Source organism: Schistocerca gregaria, chromosome 5 (assembly GCF_023897955.1).
Source record: "Schistocerca gregaria isolate iqSchGreg1 chromosome 5, iqSchGreg1.2, whole genome shotgun sequence".
Taxonomy (NCBI): Eukaryota; Metazoa; Arthropoda; class Insecta; order Orthoptera; family Acrididae; genus Schistocerca; species Schistocerca gregaria.
The window spans coordinates 240,912,029-240,929,370 of NC_064924.1; the positions used below are offsets into that span (position 1 = coordinate 240,912,029).

General features: G+C 39.2%; 1 protein-coding gene across 1 annotated transcript in view; it reads right to left on the reverse strand.

Annotated features, from left to right (window-relative positions):
* Nucleotides 1-17,342, reverse strand: part of LOC126272030 (collagen alpha-5(IV) chain-like) — a 545,215-nt gene that overhangs the window by 57,598 nt on the left and 470,275 nt on the right. The window contains exons 25-26 of the mRNA XM_049974535.1: nucleotides 12,871-12,970; nucleotides 9,407-9,592 (exon numbers count right to left, since the gene is read on the reverse strand). Of these exons, the coding sequence (XP_049830492.1) occupies nucleotides 9,407-9,592; nucleotides 12,871-12,970 (286 nt within the window). The remainder of the gene's footprint in view (nucleotides 1-9,406; nucleotides 9,593-12,870; nucleotides 12,971-17,342) is intronic.

Below are 17,342 nucleotides of genomic sequence, written 5' to 3' on the forward strand. Positions count from 1 at the left end.
CCATAGTCTTCCAATTTTTGTATCAGTATTTCATGGTCAACAATCTTAAATGCTTTGGAGAGATCCAGGAACATTGCTGATACAACTTTTTTTTCATGTAATGACTGTATATTGTATTCTATCAGACTGGCAATTACTGATTCAGTAAACTTACTCTTTCTGTAACCATACTGTAATGGTATAAGCATGACAAGTATGTTGCAGGAGGAATGGTCAATATTTTGGGATAAGATAGGAAACATCATTCAAAGAAAAGCAGTCTAGTAAGCATGGGTTCTAAAATTCATACCTTAGAGCTGTGAACACTTGCTTAGTACTGGAGATGTATATCACAGCAACAAAGATGAACAAGTGCTCGTAGCTTTTAAGGTATGCATTTTACAGCCCATGTTTATTAAACTTTTTTGTGTCAAATGGTCATTCTTGTCATATTCCTGAATATTGACCATTCCTCCTGGAACACCCCGCATTTGTCCAAATAGTCAACTAATCTTTTATACATCAGCATTTCCAGGAGTTTTGAGAAACCTGTTATCAGAAAAGCCGGCTTGTAACTGTCCGTACCAGATAGGGTTGATAGAAGAGATAGAGAAGATCCAACAGAGAGCAGCGCACTTTGTTACGGGATAATTTAATAATCATGAAAGCGTTATGGAGATAATAGCTAAACTCCAGTGGAAGACTCTGCAGGAGAGATGTTCAGTAGCTTGGTACGGGCTTTTGTTGAAGTTTCGAGAACATACCTTCACGGAGGAATGAAGCGGTATATTGCTCCCTCCTACGTATAACTCACAAGAAGACCATGAGGATAAAATCAGAGAGATTAAAGCCCACACAGAGGCATACCAACAACCTTTCTTTCCACAAACAATATGAGACTGGAATAGAAGTGAGAAACGATAGAGGTACTCAAAGTACCCTCCACCACACACCGTCAGGTGGCTTGCGGAGTAAGGATGTAGATGTAGATGTAGTTGTCAACATTCTCATCCCCTTTCTTGTACACTGACACCACCCTGCCTATTTTCAGTTTTTCTGGAAAAAATCCATCTCTGAAAGAGCTGTTTGCTATGTCCACCAATGGTATGATTATTTTCTCACTTACCATCTTTATTATGTAATTTGATGTTTCATCATCACCAACTGATTTCTTGAACTTCAGTTCCCTTACAGTTTTCGTCAGTTCATATTCTATGTAGTAATCACTAAGTAAGTCTTCTATTTCTCTATCATCTGCAACCACTGTGTTGTCTATCTTCACTGACTTGATCTCTGTTAGTTTGATCCATCTTTTTCCTTTCATTCAACATTAATTACATTGCAAACTGATTTTATTTTATTTTTTGAGTTTATTATGGTTGTGTTAATTGCTCTTGCTTCTATCCACCTTATTTTTTTCTGTACTTCTTTTATAATACTTCATAGTTTTCAGCTTTGCCCAACTGTCTCAGGTCCTGCAACTTCCTACAATGTTGTACTATTTTACTGGTAATCCACTGTGTTTGACCCTGCAGCTTTTCTTTTCTCATTTCTTTGGGGGATGCTACATTAAAAGATATTTAATTGTTGTAATAAGGGTATAATACTTTTCATTTACATTCTGTACCTGTAGATTTTCATTCCAGATTTCCCTACTCAATATTGTTCTAAAGATCTTAATATTTTGCAGATTTCTTTGGTTGTTTGTTTTGTGTCTTATACTATATCATTACTTCTGCAGAAGCAGACCATCTGTTCACTGATGATCAGATATTTCTGTTTGAACTACATGTGACTCATAGTTACATCTGCTGATATTAGTGATGATGTTGCCAATAATGGTCTGACTTTGAGAAGTCACATTTGTTGGTGCAAATATTGTTGCCTCCATGCTATACTGTGTTAACAATTCTTCAAATTCTTGTTTTGTTTTTGATCCTTCTCTCCTGTCAGTGCTGAAGTCTGCACATACAACAATGTTTCTCTTCCTATTCATTTTTAGTGGGTTACAATATTAGGAAAGTTGCCACTCACCATATAGCTGAGATGCTGAATTGAAAATTGGCTCAACAAAAAGACTTCAGCAAAAATGGCTGGGGTGGGAAGGAAGAGGAATAGTATGGTAGGGGTGGTGGACAGTGTAATGCTGCAGGTTAGACAGAGGGCAGGGGATAGGTAGGGAGAGGAGGGTGGGGGGAAGTGGTGGAAAAGGAGAGAAGTAAAAAGACCGGGGGTTATGGTGGAATGGTGGCTGTGTAGTGCTGGAATGGGAACAGGGAAGGGGCTGGATGAGTGAGGACAGTTACTAACGAAGGTTGAGGCCAGGAGGGTTACGGGATCATAGAATGTATTGCACGAAAAGTTCCCAGCTGTGCAATTCAGAAGAGCTGGTGTTGATGGGAAAGATCTGCTGTGAACCTGTTGGTTGCCATGCCCACACAGAATGCAGCACAGTGTTTGCAGCTTAGTTTGTAGTTCACATGACTGGTTTCACAAGTAGCCCTGCCTTTGAAGGGATAGGTGATATTTGTGACTGAACTGGAGTAGGTGGTGGTGGGAGGATCTATGCGACAGGTCTTGCATCTAGTTCTATTACAGGGGTATGGCCGTCAGTGGACGGTGGGGGTGGGAAGGATAGTGGGCAGGACATTTCTCATTTCAGGGCACAACGAGAGGTAGTTGAAACCCTGGCCGAGAATGTCACTCAATTGCTCCAGTCCTGGGTGGTACTGAGTTATGAAGGGAATGTTCCTCTGTGGCTGGATGGTGGGATTTTGGGAGGTGGTGGGAGACTGGGAAGATAAGGCACGGGAGAATTGTTTTTGTACAAGGTTGGGAGGATAATTGCAGTCCATAAAGGCTTCAGTGAGACCGTCAGTATATTTTGAGAGGGACCACTCACAACTGCAGGTGCGATGACCACAGGTGGTTAGACAGTATGGAAGGGACTTCTCGGTATGGAACAGGTGACAGCTGTCAAGATGAAGATACTGCTGGTAGTTAGTAGGTTTGATATGGACAGAGGTACTTATGTAGTCATCTTTGATGCAGAGGTCAGCATCTAGGAAGGTGGCTTGTTGGATTCTGTAGGACCAGGTTAAGCAAATGGGGAAGAAGTAGTTGAGGTTCTGGGGGAATGTGGATTGGATGTCCTCATCCTCAATCCAGATCGCAAATATGTCATCACTGAACCTGAACCAGGTGAGGTGTTTATAATTCTGGAAGTTTACGAAGGATTCCTCTAGATGGCCCATGAAAAGATTGGCAAAGGATGGTGCCATGTGGGTGCCCATATCTGTACCCCAGATTTGTTTGTAGGTAATGCCTTCAAAGGAGCAGTAATTGTGGGTTAGAATATAGTTGGTCATGGTGACTAGGACGGAGGTTGTTGGTCTGGAATCTGTCAGACACTGGGAAAGGTAGTGTTCAATAGTGGTAAGGCCATGGGCATTAGAGATGTATGTGTAAACATAGGTGGCATCAATAGTGATGAGCAAGGCACTGTGTGATAAAGGGACATAAATTGTGGAGAGTCAGTGGAGGAAATGGTTGGTATCTTTTATAGAGGAGGGCACGTTCCAGGTAATAGGTTGAAGGTGTTGGTCTACGAAGCAGAGATTCTCTCAGTAACTGGTTACAATGGTGTGTCCTGGGTGGCTAGGTTTATGGACTTTACGAAGCATGTAGAAGGTAGGAGTGCGAAGAGTTGTAGGGATGACTAGAGAGATGGACTTTGGGGAGAGGTTCTGGGTTGAGCCTAAGTATTTGAAGAGTGACTGAAGATCTGGCTGGATTTCTGGAATGGGGTCACTGTGGCAAGGTTTGTATGTGGAAGTACCTGACAGCTGGCAGAGTCCTTCCACCAGGTAATCCTTGTGGTTCATAACAACAGTGGTGTAGCCTTTGTCAGCAGGTAGGATTATAAGGTTGGGATCAGTTTTTAGATGGTGGACTGTGGTTCTTTCTGTGGATGTAAGGTTGGTTTGCATGTTGAGGGATTTGGGGAATGATGTTGAGGCAAGGTTTGAGGTTAAGAAGTTCTGGAAAATTTAACAGGGGTGATTTGGGGGCAGTGGGGGTGGATCACGGGTGGATGGTGGAGTGAACTGGTTAGGCAGGGTTGGATATTGGTCTTTGGTTGAGTCGGATTGGTAGGGTCATTGGCAAAAAAGTGTTTCCACTGCAGGGACCAGGAGAGAAGCTCTTTAACAACTCCTACATGATTGAATTTGGGAGTGGGGCAAAAGGTGAGGCCTTTTGAAAGGACTGATATTTCTGTGTGGCTAAGGCTTCTGGAGGAAAGGCTCATTACTGTGTTATGCGTCATTTTAGGTTCTTGATTCTGTGTGGTGGCGGTGGGAGGAGTTTTGGGGGGTGGGGTAAGTGTAGTAGGTTTGCGAGACAGGGTTTGTCAGATATGAGGGGATGGGGGGTAGGTTTGGAGTTTATTGTACAGATGACGGACAGTGGTACTCCAGGGTGGGAGTAGAAAGTGAGCAGGGTGGAGAGCTTTTTGAGGTGGCATTGTGCATGTTCCTCAAGTTCCTGCAAAGCAGGTTTCAATGTGTGTTATGGGTTCAAAGAATTTGGGATTGCATAGCAGGAGAATTTTGTGGTGGAGTCTTTTTGTGACAGTCTTTTTGTTGTACCTATCAGTGACTCAGCATCTCCGCTATATACGGAGTGGCAACTTCCCTTTTCATAATATTGTTACATTCCATGCTGGATTTTCCACTGTTTGATTTTTAGTACGTTAGCTTGCTTTTTCCCCAGAAAGATGCTAATCTTGCCACCTGGTGATCTGTACACATAAAACATTCTGCATCTGTCTCTACACTAGAAATTTCAAAGTTTTTTTCTCTAGTTACGGTTAGTTTTGCTGTTTACAGTCTTTAGAAGCTGTCCTGTTTTAATACATACAGAATCTCCACCACCTTTATGTTCACAGTTGTAGTAACTGTCAAAGCTATAGTTGTTCATTGTCAGATTCTCTATCTTGCTTTCAGTTAGCCCACATTCACAGATGCTTAATGTGCCTGGTTGTATTTCAGTCAGGAGTTCTTCTGCTTTATTGTTACCAGTGTATTTGATATTTTGATGCAGTATTTATATCTAATTTTTCTTTTTCTGACATTCATGTTGTGAATTTTATTCTGAAAGCATATTCTGTAGTGCCTCCTTTTTTGTGTGGCACTTATATTTTGCTGTTTCAACTAGAGCATATGATTATTCACCGCCATCAACCCATTTAAGTTCCCCTTGCTTCTAATAATTTTTTAGATTGTAAACATTCCTCTAGGTGTTATAGACCCCAGTTTACTTAAACACACATCATCCTTTTTGAGGCAGTTTTCTCACAGAAATTTGTTTGAGTCTTTGAACTGTGATGGCACAATTTATTTTGTAGATATATTTGTCCCTCACTGACATTCTTTTTTATGACTCTGACATTCTTTTTTATGACTCCGCTAACTATCAGCCAGAATCTCACACAGACATTCTTTGTTGAATGAATCATGTTTCTTGTCTCGTTAATAATTTCTTCTTCACTGCTGCTTAAAAAATTAATTGCAACATACTACAAAGACATCTCTATAATTTAGTTTGGTTTCATAATCCGTTTGTGCAGTCACTTGTCTTGCATTTACCAAAATTTTAAAACGTTTTCCCATTGTTGCAATCTAATGCCAGACTGCACATTGTTTTTTCAGTTGGGGACAGTGATATTTTTCAGCCAATTACTAGAAACTCAATTTTGCTCCAGTTTCTTCTTTCCTTCTACTTTATGTCACCACCATCCATTTATATTTATCTAAAGCTTTTTGACTGGGTCAGTTTATTGTGAAATCAACAGAAATAATGCATGCATTGTTGTTTTTAAAGTTTGTATGCATACACATATTTTTGTGGTCTTGTTGTTTTTCTGTTTGATGTATTACACACACCCAGGACTGCTTTTCTGCTATTAAACTATTATTCTCTTTATTTATAGTCAATATTTCAGTTTTTAATGTCTCATATCTATGATACTAAATAAAAGATGTTTCCCTCTTATAGATTAAAATTCTATAACAAATTCAACAGTACATTGCTATGAAAATCCATAACAAACTGAAAGGAAAAAAGCATAGCAATATACTTTAGTGCATAATTACATACAGACTGATTCTGTGATTACAAAGTTTTCTGTGCTATTCTCATTTATTACCTTTATACTACATAGTATATTGCCATATGCCATTTTACCTCATTTTCCAAACATGTCTATATTTTTATGATTTTTATCAAACAATGGAAAATCCAGGATGGAATGTAACAATAGTTTTATGATTTCTACTGAGCATCTTCCTTTTTCTCCCATCACTGTTTTCCCATTTTTGGAAGTTGAAAATAAATCTTGTCTCCTTTCCCTCATATTCAAATGTCTTCGGTCCATGTCCATTTTACTAATTTATGACATACCCACTCCCCAAAATATTACCAGTTAGTCAGGACTTCATATACATACTTTACACTTCATTAATTGTTTATCAGTTCTCTTTGTACTTCACATGTTATATCCTGGGTAAGGGTCCTATGTTACTTTATGTGCAGTCTCTTCCCATACTATACTGTTATTCCTTATTGTGAAAGGGGGGACTGATCAAAAACCTGTTATGTATTGATAATGTTGGATTTCTGAGCTATGTTAAGTGTAATGTAGTTTAAAACTAAAATAGTTAAAATCAAATACACTGTTCATCTTAAAAAGAGCTACACCAAGAAGGGCCAAACCAATCCACTCTGAACTGGATAGGTACATTGCACATCATCAGCTATGCCAATGTGTAGTCGGCTACGCACTTAAAAATTGTGGCTGGGGCCATGACGGCATGTCCATTGGTTGACATAACAGGGCCCAAACAGCTATGCCAGCAAGTACAACAGCTGGTAGCATCACTAGAGCATCACCAGAATGTACACTATGCCCAGGTCACAGTTCAACACTAGGTTACCCAGTTAGATGAGTTCAAAAGGGCCACATAGAGGGACTGTGGGAGGCAGGGTGGTCCTATTGTAATAATGCATGCCACATAGTTGTATGGATATTACTGTTGGCTGCTGCTGCTGGGCAATGAATACTGGAGGGCATGCATGCATGACATGTAGGATGTGGACGTCTGCCAAGCACCATAAGGAGGGAGGACCAACAGATTGTCCATCACATGTGAACAGAACTGACAGTAATTATAGCATACATTCAGCAGACTCTCCTGCCTTCTATGCAACATCCCACAATTGCTAGTACCTTTGGCAGGTGGGTGCATGACACAGGGATTGCAGCACACCAATCATTACAAGACTTGACACTCATACCCATACAGCATTATACCAGACAGAGTATCAGCAGCAATGGATATAGGGCCCTGCAGACTGGCAGCAGAACATCTTTTGTCATGAATCCCACTTCTCCCTAGTAGGCAATGATCATCAGGTGGAGATTGCAACAAAGAGTGGTTTGTGGTCTCCCATCGCATGTCCCACCAGCCTGATATGACAGTGTGAGGACCATATTCTATGGTGCCATTCAACATTAGTGTTCCTAATGGGCTCTGTGATAGTCGCATGGCATATGGTGGAGATTCTGCAATCGGTGGCTCTGCCATTCATGAATGCTCATGCCCATGCCCTATTTCAGCAGAACAATGCTCATGCTCATACTGCTGCCACCTCTGGAGCCTGCCTTGCAGCTGTGGATACTCTGCCATGGCCAACCACATCACCCCTCTCCCCACAGTTGAGAATATGTGGAATGCCATGGAGCATGTATCAGGACTCCATCTCCAGCCACCAGTCTACAGGAACTGCATGCTCAGGTGCAAGCATCATGGGATAAAGTACCACATGGGTGTCATAATATGTACAACTCCATGTGAATACGTGTATTCATAATGGGGACCTGATGTTACATTGACACATATGTTTTATGGCCATATATTGCAATAAAAGTTGGTCCTTCAAAATTGAAAATGTAATCATTTCGAATGTATGATACATCTACCTGTCTGCCAACTATCATCATAATCTACCTCATCCTCCAGAATGCAATTTAATAAAAAAAAAAAAAAAATCACGATCAGTGTTAACTTCCAAACCAACCATGAAATCAGGAGCTTATGGAAGCAGTGTATCAAATTCATGGGAATATTTGGATAAAAAATTTATCAGGTTTTTCACATGTAAACTACTTGGTAAACAAGTTAAGCAGTCTTCCATTCACAATGATGATACTGTTTTCTACTCTGAGTCTGTTGTAAGATATTACATCATCTTTTAGGAGAAAGCAACTAGTTTAAATGTAGTATTATGACTACAAGAAACTACATAAAAAATTCAGAATTATTTAAGGGGAAACAGAATTGAGTATGATACTAGAAACAAAAAAAATCATATGATTATAGATTAAAACTTGTTCTCAGATTCCACAGTACATCAGTATGAAAATTTATAATGATCTGAACGGGTCAGTGGAAGAAAGCACTTACCCACAAGATTGTATCTGGAGTTACAACATATTAAATATTAAGCTGAATCTAAAAAAACCAGAACATAAACAAAATAAGACAAAACAGTTTGTACATTACACATTACTATCTTAATGGTGCATTTTGAGATACTTGTTAGCAGCACATGTTGAAACTGAAAACACATCCATTGGCATGACCAGACTAATCCTTACTAAATTGAGGGTTAGTACTTTCTTCTGCTGATCCCTTCAGCCAAAAGGGAAAATGTCCACAGTATGGAAAAATTACATGCTACTCTTGTGCAAAAATGTTATTCAGCTGTGGAATTTTTAAGTGATGAAAGAGCTACCTCTGTAGAATAATGTGATAAACATGTATTGGTGGTCAGAAATTAAAATTAATTTCAGTCTTTTGTGCTATGCGGGTGTCTAAAATAAGTCCCCTATATTGAAGAATCTCTTGTACATTAAATCAATGACTTGACTTTGTATATAATGAGAAAAAGAATTTCTGAGTCTATTAGCAGCAACATTACATCTGTTTCAAATAATACATTATACAAAAATGCTATAACAAATTCCTAACACGTAACTTATGATCCACCTGTTTCAATCAATATATATTATCAAATTATTAGAGTGAAACTTTTTAGATATATTTTTCCTGCTTATCCACTGTGTTACTTTCCTTTTCTCACTGAAGAATAAGCTTCCTGTTTTTCTGAATTAACTGGCTGAAGTTTATCTTTATCTTTTTTAATGTAATACATTGGAGGGATCTGAATTTTACTGGATCCAACATACAAAGTTATGTCTCTATGTGTATGAATCATAATTATTTACTATCTGCATTGTTACAGTCAGCATTCCTTACTATAGTAATACAGCTCTTAAGAAAGTCACAAACAATGGAGTTCTTACCTGGAGCACCTGGGTATCCCTTTGGTCCCATTATAGAGAGCCCTGGTACTCCTGAGATACCCTTAGGTCCATCAAGCCCATATTCTCCAGGTGCACCTTTCTGCCCAGGGCGTCCAGGTTTTCCTGGAAGGCCATTAAGGCCACCTCTACCTTTCTGACCTTGTTCAGCACCAACACCTGGGAGTCCTAAAAATTTGAAGAACTATTTGTTAAGTTTTACATTGCATGTGAAAAATAACATAAACATTAATCAAATATGACATTCATAAAGTGCTCTACAAATTAAAGGCAGAGTTTTATTTGTAGATTCTTGAAGATTTCCGCAGCTTGAACATATGTACATTTCTATGTGTAATACTGACATGCCCTTTCTTTTGTTATTTGGTTGACGTATGTCATACAAATGAACATCAAAATCTTTACTGGACAGGTGATGCTATTTATAAACCTAATGGTTTCTAAAATACAGATATATTGAACCCACAATATATAGAAATTGTGAAACATATTTTTTGTGGCCTAAAAGAGAGAGAGAGAGAGAGAGAGAGAGAGAGAGAGAGAGAGAGAGAGAGAGAGAGAGAGAGATCTTTCTAACTAATTAAGTAATCCTCTTCTGCATTATAAATATTTTTCAGTGTTCTAAAAATGCATAATAAACACATTTAAATGTTTCTGCATTATATACTCTTGATCCGTATGTTAAATGCATATCACATGCCATTTAACCATTTTATTAGTATTTCCTTGTAACTGTTTGACTTTGGTGTGTTATCTATTGACACTCCAAGAAACTTAGTGATTGTCTCTTATTATATTGCAACACTGTCAATGAGAACTTGTTCTATCACTGATGGTGATTATTGCAAAGAGTGGAAATTCATGAAGACATTTTTATTTTTATTTGGTAATAGTATGTACATTTTCAACCAGATAATGAATTTTTGGTTGTTGTCAGTTATTATATTCTGTAATAATGGATTGGAATGGCTAGCATGAATAATAGTGGTATAATATGCAATGTTTTCTCCCAGACTGATACAAATGTTGTTAGATGAATCAATACTAATAATACAGAAGAGGAGACCAAGAGTAAGATTCTGAAGGGCACTCTAACTGAAAGATTGCTTTGTGGACAAAATTATTTCGCCATAACATGTGCTAACTGCTATATTTTGCATCCTGACAGAGAGTTATGATACAAACTAATCACAATATGTGATCTCTCAGGTTCATATGTTTCTTTACCACCGTACTGAAACAGCTTTTGCATAAGATTGTCATAAAGTAGGAAAAAAAATTATGTAAGGACCAGGAATATTGCCACTGTACACAGCTTTGGTGCTCTGGAGCAGCTCTGAGCAATGAAAAGTTGCTGAGGTACTAATTGAATTGAATGTGGAAGTCAAGCACCAATATTTGTAAAATTATTATTGCAGATTTAACACATTTGTTTTTGATTTAAAATTATAGTTCCTTCATAATTAACACATTATATTAACTCCTTACCAGGCTTCTTGGCAACTGAGTGGCTACGCAGGCTGACAAGAAAGAGAAGAGATCAAAGGTGTGTGGACACTGGGACGAATTACGAGATATTGGGCATGCAGAGAGTGAGGATGTAATGAGAGGCATGATAGAGATGGCTCTCAGTAGCAGTGGTAAAATGAGGACTGAATGATATAGGGCATTACGAGGATTGCTGACCAATGACTGATGTACAGTTGTTAGTGTCACAGGTCACTGCTCATTCCTGGACAGGCTGGACAAGATATTGTTTGTCTGTAAATACTCTGGCAAAGTTACCAAAATATTTGGTTAACTCAACTACCCACTGCAAATGCAGTGTCCATAGGTGTAAAGGCTGCAAGGAAGGGGCATTTTAATTTTGATAGTGCGATTGCTGTCAATTGAGACTTTTAAGGTTATTAAGTAAGTCAAGAAATACACACAGGCAGAGTTTTCAGAAATTATCTGTATCAATGATAACTATCATTATAAGTAAAGCTATTATGTAAATGGCAGAAAAGCCACACTGAAAATAATGCTTCCTTTCCAATTATAGCATACAGTTGTTGTTTATTTATTACCATCTGCTTAATATTCACATGAGTACACTGACAACTCTCAGTACACCACTACTGACATAATGTAAGAGTTGAAACCAGCTAACAAATAATAAAGGTTCTTGTTAGCTACTATGAGAAACATCCAAGTCTTGAACTTAGATAATCAGATAATTTATAAATGCAGCTAAGAAAGTAAGTCTGTAATTTTGTTTTTAATTTGTAATAATTTTGATTTTTTTTGTTTTCTTCTATATGCAACTTGTTCAAAGCTTTTCCACAAGAATATACAACATTAAAGGGACCATAACTAAGAAAGTGAACTCTGCATTGTTATTATTTTCATGCCTTGCATTTATGTTTGCCATATTATTATTTACATGACATTGGTTGTTACTGTGTGCATATTTATAATCTTTTCTTGTTTCTGCATCCACCACACTATAGATCTAGGGAATGAAAGGTACATCAACAGTGAATGCAATTAAGGAACAAATGTACTGGAACCGAGTGTAAAAACAACAAAGCAATTAAAGAAAGAGCTGTAATATGTTTTGTTGACCATTTAACATAGATATCTTAGAGCTTGTTTCAGAAAAATAAGATTCTTAACCAGACATCTTTCCCTCAGTGGACAACTCCATAAAGCAGTAGAGTGGTAAATTACACAAAGAAGCTATCATTTATGCCCACAGATCAACACAATCAGATGTGGCCGCAAATCAGCTTATCAAAGTTCTGATTCCATTTTAGCATAAAAGCAGTGGAGTTCTCATTTTCGTGAGAAACCTTTTTTATTTTATTTTTGATTTATTAATTTATTTCCCATAGAGGGGTGAACGAGCTGGCATATGAGTAAATTCTGGAGGTGAAACATCAAATACAGCAGATAGGTTGGATACTGGGAAAATGCATTCAGTCTACTAAAGAGATTGTTAACAAGACACTTGTACAAATCATTTTTGAGCATTGCCCAGATGTGTATGACCAATACGAAATATGTTGGACAGGGGATACTGAACACATACGCAAAAGACCAGAACAAATGGTGACAGTTTGATTGACCCACAGGAGAGTTGATCAGTGAAGATTGATGCCAACTGCCCCATTAAAGCCTGCTTAAAATATTTCAAGAGACACTATTACATGAGGAATCTGGGATTCTACTACTGACCCTTATCTATCAAACCTGTAGGGTCCTTGAAGACAGATTAGACTAATTATCCTCTGACACAAAGACTTTTAAGCAGTCATTCTTCTTGTGCTCCATACACGAACAGAACAGGAAAAATGCATAATATGTGGTGCCATTGAAAGTAGCCTCTGCCATGCACTTTACAGTGGCTTGCACAATACAAATATAGACATAAATATAATTGTAAATGATACTGTATCACTTACCTGCTGGTCCCTGAGGCCCTTCATCTCCTGGAACTCCTGGTGCTCCAGAGAGGCCAGGGTAACCAATTTGTCCTTGAAGTCCAATCTCCCCTCTTACTCCCTGTAGTAAAACAAAATTAACTCCTTAACTTAACAATTTTTCTGTAAAAGTGTGTAAACTTTAAACTTGATTGTGATTATAGGTTATTCCAAACAGCAGCCTGACAATTATTCAATTAAATGGTAATTATAGAATGGTGAAAAAACATTATCTTAAAACCTCGAGCTTACCCATTGTTTTTAGAAAATAACTCCACATTGAATAAAATGTATTAAGACAGACTATTTTAGTCAAATTTCTTTCAAAACTGTTTGCAGTGTTTTTGATTAACAATAAAAATTACAATAATACTCTGTCATACAACACTCATCTTCATATGTTCATGGTTGTGTGAAATGTTCTGAAACATAATACAATATATAGGCCTACATCACAATCTTCACACATGTATCTCATGATTCTGTCCTATATTTCCTCCAATTTCCATCTCAAACTCTACTGCACATCCCACATATTCTGGTAGGATTCTTTACAGTAGCTGGGGCAAATGACAGGAAATGATAGTCAGTTAGAAGAATAGGACTGATGTTTGTGGATGGACGACCAACTACTTTCCAAGTGAATTCCTTCTTGTGTCATTCAGCTGTCATCTTCTCAATCATTGCCACATATAAATCAAGAGCTTTCTTGTTCCTCTAGATTTCTTGTATAAGCTGAATTAATTAAAGAGAACCAGTTCAAGTGGATGGAAAAATTTTTATAGTCTTTTTCTTCTTTTCCATGTTACTGGATTGTTTGCTGTTTGCTGGTCAACTTTACTTTCTGCATTGTGGATAGTGCTCAAAATAGACGTATCACACTTGTCTTTCTATCTAATTGTTGTAACTTTACCCATCTGAAAAGCCAACATATCTCCCTCAATTTTTTACTGCAAAACTTTGCTGGCATATCTTTTTTAAAGCACACAGGGCTGCATATGTCAGTTTTCTTATCAATAAGGAGATCTGCTACATGTGGAGAAGTATAGAAATTATCAACTTAAAGAAGCAGCCTTTGTTGAGAAGGGGTTTCATTAGCATCAATACTGTTTGAGATGACTGGGACAGATCTTTGTATTCATCATCAAATTTTGGGTCCTTACCTGTATATATAATAATAGATTATATGTAGCCAGATTTGTACTCATGGAATGTATAGATCTTTATTCTAAATCTTGCTCTCCTTAGAGGTAGAGATGGAACTCAACCTAATCTCCCTTCACATAAAACAAGTCTATCATCTATGGTGACATCATTCTCTGGAGTAAAAACAATTTTGAATTGTTAGATTTGGCTGTGGATGACCAGCAGGGTCATATTTTGAGCTGTCTGAAAAATGAAGACATTCCTTTAGTATCAACAATCATTTGTAGCTAAGCAACTGGTGAAATATTGGAATTGCAAGTAGTTGATATTTTGATCAATACATCTGGCTGCTTGGTTCCTTTAAAATACTTTATAATGGTATTATACTAAAGAAGATTCTTATTTCATCACTGTTTGTGTCGTTTCAATCAGTAATGTGCTTATCTCAAGCACACCTATAATTCTCAGTGACTACAATATTCACTGACTCATCATCAATTACACTCCTGGAAATTGAAATAAGAACACCGTGAATTCATTGTCCCAGGAAGGGGAAACTTTATTGACACATTCCTGGGGTCAGATACACCACATGATCACACTGACAGAACCACAGGCACATAGACACAGGCAACAGAGCATGCACAATGTCGGCACTAGTACAGTGTATATCCACGTTTCACAGCAATGCAGGCTGCTGTTCTCCCATGGAGACGATCGTAGAGATGCTGGATGTAGTCCTGTGGAACCACTTGCCATGCCATTTCGACCTGGCGCCTCAGTTGGACCAGCGTACGTGCTGGATGTGCAGACCGCGTGAGACGACGCTTCATCCAGTCCCAAACATGCTCAATGGGGGACAGATCCGGAGATCTTGCTGGCCAGGGTAGTTGACTTACACCTTGTAGAGCACGTTGGGTGGCACGGGATACATGCGGACATGCAAGTTCCCTTGCCGGTCTAGGAATGGTAGAACGATGGGTTCGATGACGGTTTGGATGTACCGTGCACTATTCAGTGTCCCCTCGACGATCACCAGAGGTGTACGGCCAGTGTAGGAGATCGCTCCCCACACCATGATGCCGGGTGTTGGCCCTGTGTGCCTCGGTCGTATGCAGTCCTGATTGTGGCGCCCACCTGCACGGCCCCAAACACGCCCAACGACCATCATTGGCACCAAGGCAGAAGCGACTCTCATTGCTGAAGACGACACGTCTCCATTCGTCCCTCCATTCACGCCTGTCGCGACACCACTGGAGGCGGGCTGCACGATGTTGGGGCGTGAGTGGAAGACGGCCTAACGGTGTGCAGGACCGTAGCCCAGCTTCATGGAGACTGTTGCGAATGGTCCTCGCCGATACCCCAGGAGCAACAGTGTCCCTAATTTGCTGGGAAGTGGCGGTGCGGTCCCCTACGGCACTGCGTAGGATCCTACGGTCTTGGTGTGCATCCGTGCATCGCTGCGGTCCGGTCCCAGGTCGACGGGCACGTGCGCCTTCCGCCGACCACTGGCGACAACATCGATATACTGTGGAGACCTCACGCGCCACGTGTTGAGCAATTTGGCGGTACATACACCCGGCCTCCCGCATGCCCACTATACGCCCTCGCTCCAAGTCCGTCAACTGCACATACGGTTCACGTCCACGCTGTCGCGGCATGCTACCAGTGTTAAAGACTGCGATGGAGCTCCGTATGCCATGGCAAACTGGCTGACACTGACGGCGGCAGTGCACAAATGCTGCGCAGCTAGCGCCATTCGACGGCCAACACCGCGGTTCCTGGTGTGTCCGCTGTGCCGTGCGTGTGCGTGCAAGTATGGTGGGTCTGACACACCGGTGTCAATGTGTTCTTTTTTCCATTTCCAGAAGTGTATTTTTCTTAGATATTCAAGTCACTTTGTTCGAAGTCTGAAAGCATTCCAATAAAGGAAAATCTTGGACATGTGGGGGAGGGGGGGCAAGTCTGCAAGTTACATTACATAACAAACTCTTCATCACTCTCCATAATGAAAAAAATGCAGGGGAAAACCAGAGTATAATATCTTTACACAATGCAAGTAAATGGCAACTAGCATATCTTCCCTTCTAACTTTGACAGCAGTTAGCCAAGAGGGGCCTTCACATAGCTGCAAAACCAATCAAAGTAGCATCATTGTGCTCTCTTGTGATCTGTTGTAGCCATATTTGTAACTAACTAGATGGAATGATTTTCTCTGGAGTTTGAATTTCTAGACAGAATACTGTCAAGATAGATAAGTAATCCCAGGCTTTTAAGTTAAGGGGTTGTGTATGGTTCTTTGTCTAGCTCAAAATGAGAAGCCTGATATGAATATTGACAATAATTAAATGTCTATGCCAGACTGGGACTCAAACCCAGAACCTTGCCTTCATACCAGCTCCAGGCATGACTCACAACCTTACCTCACATATTTACTTCCACCAGTACATCATTCCAATTTACAAAAAAATCTCCTGTATACGTAGAACTCCTAGCAGAAAAAATAATGTGGAGAAATGGCTTAGTTAAAGCTTTAGGATTTGTTTCCAGAAAGCAACTTTCACTTTGTAGTGGAGTGAAATGTTTAGTGGAGTGAAATATTAATGCTACTGAGAACAATGTTTGAAACAGAACTTAGCAGTTCCTTAGACTGGAGTGACTAAGAAAAGTTTGCTAAAGAAACCAGTAGAAATACTAAATGAAAAATCTCTGGTTTGCAGATGTTCTAAGAGAATTTTGTCATTAGGAAGAAGAGACAGATTTAATGTAAGAAAAGTCAAGGAAAGCTGCACAGCTGCACAACAAAAGAAAAGCTCATTTTGTATCCCTTTTCAATACAGTTTGATGAAAAGACACAGAAGGGCATCTTTACAGCTCACATTGTATGCAGCATGGAGATTAGACATCTGCAAACTTCCAGGCAGACTGCATTTACTTTTGCAATAGAAAGCTGATGCATACATTAATAATAACAAGATAAATCTCCACCACAAGTACACATTCAGCATTTAATCTGAATGTCCATAATTGACATATAGAAGTACTGGAGATGGGCTGAAACTGTTGAGCCTCTGCTATGCTGAGGTTCAGCACTGGACAAGTCTCTCATCAAAATCTTCAGGTCTGTCAGGTTAATTCTGTAAACCCTACTACAGTCAATAAGTTCCTGGAATATTGCCAACTCAACCTGGTTAAAATACGTTGACTACAGAAGCCTGTATCATTGACTACAGAAGCCTATATTTAGAACAGAACCAGTTATTTCTGTTGTTGCACATTGCTGCACTTAGTTTACTTGAGAAAATTAT